General features: G+C 54.6%; 2 protein-coding genes; one reads left to right on the forward strand and one right to left on the reverse strand.

Annotated features, from left to right (window-relative positions):
- The first annotated feature begins 69 nt into the window (after window positions 1–69).
- On the forward strand, window positions 70–958 carry CHC_T00007979001 (hypothetical protein). XM_005711622.1 is given in 2 exon segments: window positions 70–774; window positions 775–958. The coding sequence occupies 1 exon segment, from the start codon at window positions 70–72 to the stop codon at window positions 772–774; it is 705 nt and encodes a 234-aa protein (XP_005711679.1). The 3' UTR covers window positions 775–958.
- Window positions 959–1,140: 182 nt separating this feature from the next.
- Window positions 1,141–3,537, reverse strand: CHC_T00007980001 (hypothetical protein). The gene has a single exon (XM_005711623.1). The coding sequence runs from the start codon at window positions 3,535–3,537 to the stop codon at window positions 1,141–1,143; it is 2,397 nt and encodes a 798-aa protein (XP_005711680.1).
- Window positions 3,538–10,943: the final 7,406 nt, after the last annotated feature.

Below are 10,943 nucleotides of genomic sequence, written 5' to 3' on the forward strand. Positions count from 1 at the left end.
CGCTGTGCCCCCGCGCGCGCCGCGCACGAAGCGCACGCACCGCACGCCGCCCCCGCCGCCGCGCCCCCGATGGACCTGCTGCCGGGCTGGGTGCGCAACGCCCTGCCCGCGGACGAGTCGGCCTTCGGCACGGGCTTTGCGCAGTCGTTCCTGCTCATCCTGGCGTGCGAGCTGGGCGACCGCACCTTCTTCGTGGCCGCCATCCTGGCGATGCGCTCGTCGCGCCTCGTCGTGTGGGCCGGCGCCCTGGCCGCCCTCGCCGCCATGACCGTGCTCTCGGCCGCCATCGGCAAGGCCTTCCCGCTCGTCCTCGACAAGCGCTGGACCGGCCTCGCCGCCGCACTCCTCTTCGCATACTTCGGCGTCCAGCTCCTCCGCGACTGGTGGCGCCTCCGCGGCGAGCGCCCCGAGGAGAACGAGGAGCTCGCAGAGGTCGAGGAGGAGCTCAACCATGACCACCCCGCAAAGAAGACACACGTCGCCAGGCACGCCGCCCTCGCCCTGTTCAGCCCCATCTTCGTCAAAGCCTTCACCATGACCGGCCTCGCCGAGTGGGGAGACCGCAGCCAGATCGCTACCATCGCCCTTGCCGCATCGAGGAACTTGTACGGCGTCATTTTGGGCGGCGTCCTGGGGCACGCCATTTGTACCGGCCTGGCCGTCGTGGGCGGCAGGCTGCTCGCTACTAAGATTTCGGAAAAGGCCGTCGCTCTCGTGGGCGGCATCCTGTTTATTATTTTCGCCATCATCACGGCCAGCGGCGAGTTGGACTGACCCCTATTGCGTCAACCCCACCCCACCGTGTTGAGAGAGAGCCCTTACAGTTTTTGTTTTGCTTTTGTTTCCGCGTGAAACGCCGGTGCGGGTGGGCCGGGCCGCCGTCTTAGGGAGTGAGTTGCCAACCGAGTTAGTGGTGATGCGCAGATGTACCTTCTAATAAAAACAATCGTTTAACTTGTTTTCTCTCTCCCGGTCCGCTCCACTCCTTTGCTCCACCACTTGGCTCTTTGCCTTTTTGTATTCTCGCTCCGATGCAAAATCACTCACACAAGGTCGCCCCCGCCTGTTCCAAACACTCCCCCCGTAAAAAAAAAAAACCCCACCATGTACGTGTGATACTTGCTCACGTCACTGACAACCTCAGTGATGCTTGCGCAAGTACGTGATCACGCGCGCGATATCGCGACAGTCCGCCTCATTGTATCGAGCAACCTCCCCCATTTTCGGCGCCTGCCTCAGCGACCCGAGCCCTTCCCTCACCGTCACCTCCGCAGCGTGCAACCCGAGCGTCATCGCGTCGGCCCCGTTCGTCACCACATCCTCGTCCTCCCTCCGCGCAAACTCGTTTAGCAGCCCGTGCCTGTCCAGCGTCCAGCACGCGCTCTTGAGCGAGTTTTTCAGATTCCCGCGGATCGTCACGCACCCCGTCTTCATCACGTCCAGCACGTTCACCACCTCCACGTGCCGCATCTGCTTCACCGCCTCGGCGTCCGCCCCGCACATCCGCCGCACGGACTTCTTCAGCAAGTTCTTCTCCGGGCCCCACACGTTCAGAATCGGCCGCTTCGCCTGCCGCGGCACCGCCGAGTCCATGTACTCGAACCATTCACGGATCAAAGCGCTCTCCGCCACTTGCGTCAGCGCCGCAGAGGTAAACACTCGGTGCTCCCATTCCCCGCTCAGAACGCGCCCGCACCCGATCATGAACACCAGAGAATCCGTTGTCGAGTCTTCTTGGATGGGCACCGAGGGATCAACGTCAAAGTAGAGGTTGTAATCCCCGTTCTGCTCTGCTGTCTCCTCTCTCCGTTTCTCCACTTCGACGCAAAGATGCTCGGGTGAGGCCAGCTCAAAATCTATGTAAAACGTCCGCTCGTCAGCAAACTGCAGCTCCGGCCCTGATTTGTCGAACTTCAACTTGTTGTTCTTGTCATAGACCTCTAGCCTCCGCCAGTTGTAGCAGTTGTGCGGGATCTGCTTCGGTTTCACGAGCGGGCCGTGGTAGCTGGGTTTGCACATCTCCAGAACGGTCTTTGTAAACTGCGAACTGATGCCGAGCTCCTCCGCCGTGACGCGAGGATGGGCAAAGTCGTTTGGAACACCTTTTCCCATCGCTTCCGACCTTGCCCAGTAGCTCACGCCGGACACCATCGTCACTTCTCGTAGCTCTTCGGCAAGCATCCGCTTCGCCTTGGACCACGGTGCATCATACATGCTTGGGCACTTCATGTTTGGCCGCAGCCGCGGATCCGTCGCGCTCGCAGCAAGATGCGCTATCCCGTTCCCCTCATCCCCCTTCCCGTCCAGTATTGCACGCTCCATGGCAGCAGTAATCCAAGCCTCACCTTTGTCAATGACATTGACACGCCACGTCAACGCCTCCTGGGCTTCTTGACCGTATGAGGCTTCTATGTCGCTGAAAGGCACTCTCGCGACGCGCCAGACGGTCTCATCAAAGACCGGACGCATCCCTTCCGCAACGCCGTCTTCCACCACGTTCACAAAAGCGCCCAACGGAATTGCCTTTCTCCGCTTCGGATGCAAGCCGACGAGCAAGCCCGTCCCAAGCTCGTACCCTTGAACGGAGCCCAGTAAACGGTTCCACAACCACATCTCCGCCTGCATGCGGGCGAGCGCGTTGCCACGGATTGTACCTTCCCGGTTTATCTCCAACGGCCGCCGCTTTACCCCAACCGGTATATAAATGCAATCGTTCACACCCGCGTCTTCTTCCTTGCTCACTTTCCAACCGAACAGATCTTCCGCAACATCCACGCGTAAAAGCATCGGTATCCTCGCCAAAAGCCTGCACTCCTCATCGGCAACGACGCCTCCCACAATCATCGGCCTGCGCTCTCTTATCGCTTCCTCCGTCCTCTCCCTCTCCAGTGTTGCCGACCCGGTCACCGGCCCCGGCGAGATGCAAGCGACGTCAGCCACCCCAAGGCGTCTCGCGAAGGCGCCCATGACCTGCCGTCGAAACTCATTCGATAGCCTCTGCATGCGCAAGGCATGCGAGCCGGCTGGGTCGTAGCCGGGGTACGCGTCATCGCGCATGAGGCCGTGCGCCTCGCCGTGGACCTCGAGCAAGTCGAGGAAGTGGTTCGTGAGCAGCGCGTTGTGCACATTGCTCGTGCGGACCCACGGGCGGTTGCGGGCGGCGCGGTCGGCCGGAATGCCAGGAATCGACATGGTCTGCGCGCGGGAGCATGCGGCGAGAACACAGTGGCGGTGTAGTGAAATTGTAGACGAGTTTAGGGAGGTGAGTCGAGGACCGCAGAGACTGATAAAGCCGGCTTTGACCATAGACCCAATTGCGAACGGAACGTGCGCTGTCGCTCGTAAGTGGGGTCCAACATGCATAGGAAAGAGGGGAGTGAACAGATGGCCATGACGGGTGTCGAGTTTGAATGATAGAAGACTCTGTTTTCGGGCAAAAAAGGGAGCAGCTTGCATCGCTGGGCATTCTCCCTGTGATGCATCAAAAACTGCGGAGCAGAGCAATCGGGAGATTCTTCTGCTCTGTTTTTGATTCATTCTTTCTTCACCTCACGTTCCCCTCCTCGCATCCATACCCTTCGAAGGGTAATCGCAAGCATCCGTAATCGCATCTCCGTCCGCAAACGCTTCCCGTTCAAACCACGCGCGACTCGCAGCACAAGCACCACGCCGCCCTGCTTCTCGCCCGTGCGCAGCGATACGCGCATCCCTTTCAAAGCGCGCGCATCCCCGCCGCCCGCGCCGCCCGCCCGAAGCGTGCGCGTCCGAATGCGCGCTGCTGCCTCCGTTGCGCCCGCCCTATCCTCGACACGCAGTGCCTCCCTCCCTCTGCGAGGCGGAGCCGCGAGAAGAAGGTGCGGGAGGCGCGGAAGGCGGCGTGGAGATGTGGGAGAGAGGGAGTACACCGATCACGGTAATTAAGATAGTCCATGTTAAATCTGTGATACCAGGAACACCGATGCCCCCGATCCCCTGGGGGTCGGGCGGCCGGCGGTGACTTTATTGTGCAAGTGAGTTGTGCCCTATTGGCTACGTCTTATCGTAGGTGGGTGACTTACTTGTCTCTGTATGGAACCATTTGGTTGCGTGTTTTTGTGCAGGTTGGCCGAGCGTCGTTTGTGGGTTCTGTATGGAACCACACTCCCCCTGACGCGAGGGCTGGCTTGCACTTGTTGCTTTCGGGCGGATCTGTATGTGGTTTTTGTGCCTTTTGTATAGGGTCGCCTTGAGCGGCTTCGTAAAGATGTCTGCGTACTGTTCCGTAGTGGGTATGCGTTCGATCTTCATTTCGCCTTTTTGCACAGTGTCGTGCAGGTAATGGTAGCGCACGTCGATGCACTTGCGTCGTCGTGTCGCTCCCATGCTTTTTGCCATCTGCACGGCGGCGGTGTTGTCGACGTGCAGGGTTGGTCTTGTGGTCGGTAGTCGCGTTTCCCTGATGAGGTTTTGGAGCCATATTGTGAGGGTGGTGGCCTCCGCTGCGGCTATGTACTCCGCCTCACAGGTGCTCTTCGCGACTACCGGTTGCTGCCGTGCCAGCCACTGCACGGGTGCGTTGTTGACCATTGTGAGCATGCCCGTTATTGATTTGCGGGTGCTGTGGTCATTGGCATAATCGGCGTCCCAGTAAGCCTTGACCTGCACTTGCGTGCTGTTGGTGGAGGGCATCATGATGCCCTCATTGCGAGTGGTGTGCAGGTATTGGGTGAGCCGTTGTGCAAGATTCCAGTGTCGTCTCGTTGGTTTCTTGAGGGCTCGGGCGAGTGCGGTGGCTGCGAAGGCAATGTCGAGGCGCGTACTGTCGGCGATGTAGCGTATTTCCCCGACCGCTTTTGCGAAGATGTCCTCAATGTCTTCGCGCCTTGCTTCGCTGTCTGTTGGCGGGTCCATGGTGATGCCATCCAGATACGGTGTGCTCTTTTTGTTGCACTGCCCTTGGGAGAGGAGGGATACCACACTGTCGATGTGTGTGGGCTGAGAAATATGGATTCCCTCATTTGTGAATCGGATTGTCCAGTTGAGGTACTTTGTTGGTTTCCCCATGCGTTTGACCTTGTATTTCCGCTTGATTGTGCGGTACAGCTCATCGATGAGGGCTGGGTCCGATGCTATGGGCAGGAAGTCATCCATACTGATGCCGATCAGTATGATGTGTTTGCCTTGCCTTTTGATGAACAGAGATGTGTCGGATCTCATTTGTTCATAACCATATTTTTTGAGGTGGCTGTGTAGGTTGGTGCTGTAAATGTTTGCAGCTGCCGGTGTGCCGTACAAATTGCCTCTAAGTTCTCCGTGTGTTGCTTGATGCTTTTATGTGCCATCGAAGCGTTGGGGTTGCCAGACGTATACCTTTTTTCGTGTTGGTATTTTTCATGTAGATACGCGCCTGTAATGTCGAAATGTTCGATTGCCATGTTCATGGATGCTGCAAGTGCGAACAGTGTTCTGATTGTTGTGCGGTCTGCCATGTAAGTGGCTGTTTTATCCGGGTCATAGTGCACGTGGGGGGGTCATCCTATCGCCGCGGATCGAGCACCCGGCCTTGCGCGTTACGGATTTTTTGTCCTGTCCATGTTTGTATCGATATGTCATGGTGGTGGGGATTATTTCTTTCCGTTTGGGGCTTACCGTTTGGGATGTCCAGTCTATGGCGTGCATGGCGTCGAGTTGGTCGAGCTCGGCGTTGTGCGCTGCGCTCCATTTTTGCGCGTCCGGGTATTTTCTCGCCTGCTTGAGGGTCTTGGGTGGCCGCGTTGTTTCGTCAATTTTTGTTGGCACCGGTTTGGCTTGACGTTTCCGTGTGCGTGGTTTCTTGGTGGGTGCTTGTTTCGCTTGTGTTTTGCGGCGTGTGGTGCGTTTGACGTGAAAGGCCGCGTTGACTGTGTTGCAGGGGTCGCTGTACCGGTGGTATGGCCGAAAGTCTGATGCTCGCATTTTGGAGTATCGTCTTGTGACGATGTTTTGGACGCAGATGTGCGTGTCGTCGATTCCGAACATGTAGCGTACCGGCGTTGCTTTGTTCTGCAGTTTGGGTGCGTTTGGTTTCAGGATCGGCGTGTATCCGACTTGTCCGAAGGTGACGATTTTTTGTATCTGCGATGGGGTGTCGTGCCATGCCGTGTACGGTATTCCTTTCAACCCGTGGTGGTAGGTGAGATTGTACTTGAAGACGGCGTCTTGTAGTGCATCTTGCCAGTGCGCGTGTGGCAGTCGGCTGTGTGAAAGTGTGGCTCGTACTTTCTCCATAAGTGTGCGGTTAATTCGTTCCGCCAGCGCGTTCTCCTGCGGTGTGTATGGTGTTGTTGGTCTGAATTTTATGCCCCTCATCTGCAGTTGTTCCTGTACTGCTTTTGCGAGATATTCTTTCGCATTGTCTGTGACCAGGAGACGTGGGTATTGGACGTTTTGTGCTGCGGTGTGTTCTATCGCATTGATTATTGTGTTTGGCACCTGCGCACGATTGTTCAGGCAGTACACCCATATATATCGGGTGGTTGTGTCGATCAGGTTGAGGAAGTAGTTGGCGTTGTGTGTGGACGTTGGTTTAATTAGTCCGCATACGTCCGATGACAGGCTTTCCCCTTTTCCTGCCGTGTGGGTTGTTCGGCGGTGTGGTCTGGTTGTCGTCTTCCCGTGTATGCACCCGCTGCAGGTGATTCGGGCACTGGTGTCCGTGATCCCGCGTGGGAGGGCTGGGAGTAGTCCGTTTTTGGACATGATTGCCAGTGTTTTGGGGTGGGCGTGTCCGAGCTTGAGGTGCCATTTGTGGAGGCGTTGTTGTGTCTCGCTCTGTTTCGCCTTTGTTTGTTTGGGTCCGATGGCCGTTCGGAGGTTGGGGGTTCGTTTGGTTTTTGCTGAGAAAGGGTTGTCGTTTCTGGTCGTTTTCGTGCGTTGCTGTTGGCTTGGGACAGTGGTGGGTCTGGTGTGTGATGTCGGTTTGTTTATCGAGGTTTTTTTGTGTGTGTAAGTACGTGCTCCTTTTGCCGTTGGTTTGGTCGTGGTTTGTGTCCGGTATTGGCCTTGCTTGTACGTTGCTGTGAGCAGACTGGGCGGTAGTTGTGTGCGGTGGTGGAGGTGCGCATGCGTTCGCGTGAATGTTACGTCCCCATGTGCGGTGAGGTCATGTACTGACAGTAGGTTTTCTTTGATTTTTGGTGTGTGTACGGCGGGTAGTCGTAGGTTGTTATTCTTCGTCTGTATGTTGATTGTGCCGGTGTGCGTGATTTTTTCGCGTTGTCCGTTTGCGGTTTGGGTTAGTGTTCCCGTGCTCAGGTGCATGTTCGCGTGGGGTGTGGCGGTATGCGTGGGCTGAGCTCCAGAGTCTAATATGAATGTGGTCTTACCGTCGTAGTCGTGTGACTTTTGTTGTTCTTCGATCACGCCTTCCAGGAAGTGGAGACGTTCTCGCAGCTCGTCTACTTCGCTGTCGTTGGGCTCGTTGTCAGTGCTCGCTGTCGCTTGGTTCGCTCTTGCAGTTCGCTGTATGTTCTGATTTCTTCGCGCAAAGCAGTTTTCGGTGCTGTGCGTGATACTACCGTGCTGGTGACACCATACTCCGGTGTGTCCTTTCGGTTTTTCGTAGTGGCGTGGTTTGGCTCTCGTTCTGGTGGTGCGCGGGGTTCTGTTGCTCTACATGGGTTTGTCGTGTGTGGCAGTTGGTCTTTCCATGGATGGGTACTGCATTTTGGGAGCTTGATCTTGGATCAGCTGGACCTGTTGGAGGTGGTTGGTAAATTCCCTGATTGTGGTGGGTGGGTTGCATGCCATCAATATTGGTAATGCGTGCATTTCGGGGTGGTGGGCGAGCCCTTGGACCATGTATCTGACAGTTGTTCGTTCTGCCTCGATGTTGGGGTAGCCGGACACTTGCATTCTGGGTCGTATTTCACGGTGTTTCGTGATGTAGTCTGCGATCTCTTGTCCCGTTGTGTACTTGAGGTTTCTGGCTTCGGCGTCCAGCAGCTCATGGTTTTCGATTGAGCACGTGTCGACCGTTTGTTTGATGATCGTGCATATAGTATGCGGGTTGTATCGTAGTACGTGAGGGGGGAAGGAGTTTGACTACTTCTGGGCTGAGGCTTTGCACGATCGCCTTTCTGAGTTGGTCTTCTTTTTTTTGTTGTGTTGTTTGGATTGTCGGGTCTGTTGTTGATGGGATCGTGTTGGTGAGTTGTGGGTGTGCGTCTATTGTTCGTGCGTGTATTTCTAGCGCGTCGTACCAATAGGAAAAATTGATGGTGGTTAGTTGGGGCAGGTTGCCCGGTGTGTGCGTGCTGTTACTCATGTTGGGGTTTCGTTTTGGCTGTTGCGGTGATCGGGTCGGAGGGTATTGCAGTCCGGCTCGTCTGTTTGCACTTGGTGATCGGCTGTTAACGTCTGCCGTGAATGGGGGATGGTGGTTGACGGATCGTGTTCAGTGGTTGCGTGTTGCCCATAACCTGTGATACCAGGAACACCGATGCCCCCGATCCCCTGGGGGTCGGGCGGCCGGCAGTGACTTTATTGTGCAAGTGAGTTGTGCCCTATTGGCTACGTCTTATCGTAGGTGGGTGACTTACTTGTCTCTGTATGGAACCACAAAATCTGAACGCCACTTTTTCGCTCTGCTACAAGAAGCCTGGTACAGATTAATTTTGAATCCAGGTTAATATATCCCTACTATCTGAAATGCGCACTAAAGTGCTCATTTGTAAAAATGGTAATTTTCTCCTTCTCACCCAAATGAGCACTTTAGTGCGCATCTGGGACCTTTAAGGAGTTGATTTAAACTAAGACTGAGGCTCATCAATACTTCAAATCAGCTGGCAGTCTTCCCAACCACTTTGTGCGTGTCATAAGCTTTCCAACCCAACTTCAAAATCTGAAAACAGATAATCTCATGCCAATCCATTGTAGGTGGAAACATCGCCGACACCTTTGCCCTCACCATGGCGACGGTCATCAATGACGCGATCCCTACTGGGGATAGTTCCATGAGGAACAATGGTGCATCCTCCTCCAACGCAACTGGTGTCAACCCCATCCAAACACCTACTGATGGTGGTTCTACTCGGGGAAGAGGTCGCGGGCGGGGTCGCGGCCGTGGTCGAGGGAGCACCCGAAGCAGACGACGTTCAAGGGGTCGTGGAAGGGGCGGGCTTAGCAGACGGGGTATCGGTGGGAATACTTCTAGCAACAGCTCTCTGGATCTGTCTCTCCGATGGCGCGCACATACCCCTTCTCATGGAATCGTACTTGAATCTGATTTCTCTAACCAGGTTATCGCAGAAAAGGCACGTCTATTCTGTAACTCTGCCATGGGTCAACTCAAAGTTGAGCGTCTAGCTCGGCTGCTCCCCGAAACAAGAGCAGGTCATTTAGTGTTGCTTCTGGAGAATCTGCCTCAACAATGTCGTTCGTGGATGAACGAAAGGATAGCTCTTCACGCGTTGGATGTTCCGCCAATCAATATTGCTAACCTTTACCAGTATGTTTCCGTGCTTCTGCTTTCTCACCTGACGGGGCTAAGGTTCGAGAAGACGGTTGGGGTTCTATCTGATTTGGGCTGCAAAACACCTTTCCTGGAGAGACTTCGATACATAAGCAATAACATTATTGCTTATTCAGCAACAAGCAGAGGGGGCGTGCAAGGATTGTCATGGAGCGCTCAAGGGGATAGGACGCAGTACTTGGATACTTTTGAGAGATCTGCGTTTCGAATGACATGCAAGATTTTCTTGACTCCAATTCACACGTTTGCCACTCTAGATGATGACCTTTACGGCACACGCGCAGAGAATAACCAAGTCAAAACTATCAGTATGAGGAAAGCAGATCGTGAGGGTTATAGTGCTGATGCCGTCGCAGATGCGTTGTTTCGACTGACGCTAATGGTAAGATTTCTTCGTAGAGGAGAGCAGCAGGCTACAAACGTTCAACGACTAATGCACAACTTGCTCGAGGGTCGCCGTGAGCATAGTCTGCACGGTCTTATCCTGACGACTGACCGCGGATATGGGAACATGACTCTGATCCAAAATCTTCTCCGCCACGACATCGGATCTATACTAATAATGCTACAGCATCTTTTAAGGTGCCATCCTTTTGTCTGACGTTCATTTATAAACATTGCTAGGTATAACGAGGAAGAAGGTGCATTTGATGAACACAGATGTGATGGCGATAATGATGATGCTGACAGCTCTGGTGGAACAGGCTCCGACGGGATCACAAATACAGGATAAGGTGCTGCAGCGTCCCCGGATGGGCAAAGATCTGACATCCTCGATAGACAAGGCATTGATCACAATATTGAAGCCCAAACTTTGTCCATTACCCCAAGCTCCGCGGATCGTCGACGAACCTTTATAATTGATGACGCTACAGATTCTGGCCCGGCATGCTTTTTTGCTGTCAAGTATGTCCGGCCTTTGGGGGAACAAAGAGTCGGTATTGCTACTGGAAGATCGCAAGTGACTGCAGTTGCCGTGCGAGAACATGGAACTAAGCATTACAGTAACGTTCTACGTTTTATGTACACGATCCCCTCAGCTATGTCACAGAGTATCCAGACCTGGATCGCAGTGCCGAAGACCGCTCCTATTTCACAGATGTTGTTTTCGAAGAAAGACAATGCTGGTAAAATTGTACCACCGGCTCCGTTTTCGTTGCGTCCCAAAGACGTCGTTGAGCGAGACATCCTAAGCAATTGTGTCGTTCTAACCATCGGACAGCGTTGTGTTGATTGGTTTGTGATGCGACAGTTTCGAGTGACTGGTACGAGTGCCGGAAACATTTTAATGTCGGATAACGATGTTCGCCACAGCATTGGTCTACCAAGTGCCGAGATTGAATCAGAAGCCACACCACTGGATACACTTAAATCCTTTTTGTTGCCACTTGGTTTAGTTTTACAAGAGCTACTGAACCCATGATGAGGGGTACAGCTAACGACGGGGCGGTTT

The sequence above is a fragment of the Chondrus crispus genome, genomic scaffold (assembly GCF_000350225.1).
Source record: "Chondrus crispus Stackhouse genomic scaffold, scaffold_90, whole genome shotgun sequence".
NCBI classification, from domain to species: domain Eukaryota; phylum Rhodophyta; class Florideophyceae; order Gigartinales; family Gigartinaceae; genus Chondrus; species Chondrus crispus.

Bases quoted from the DNA above. Each gene is read 5' to 3' on its own strand.
- CHC_T00007979001 (XM_005711622.1), top strand. From the start codon at position 70: ATGGACCTGCTGCCGGGCTGGGTGCGCAACGCCCTGCCCGCGGACGAG.
- CHC_T00007980001 (XM_005711623.1), bottom strand. From the start codon at position 3,537: ATGAATCAAAAACAGAGCAGAAGAATCTCCCGATTGCTCTGCTCCGCA.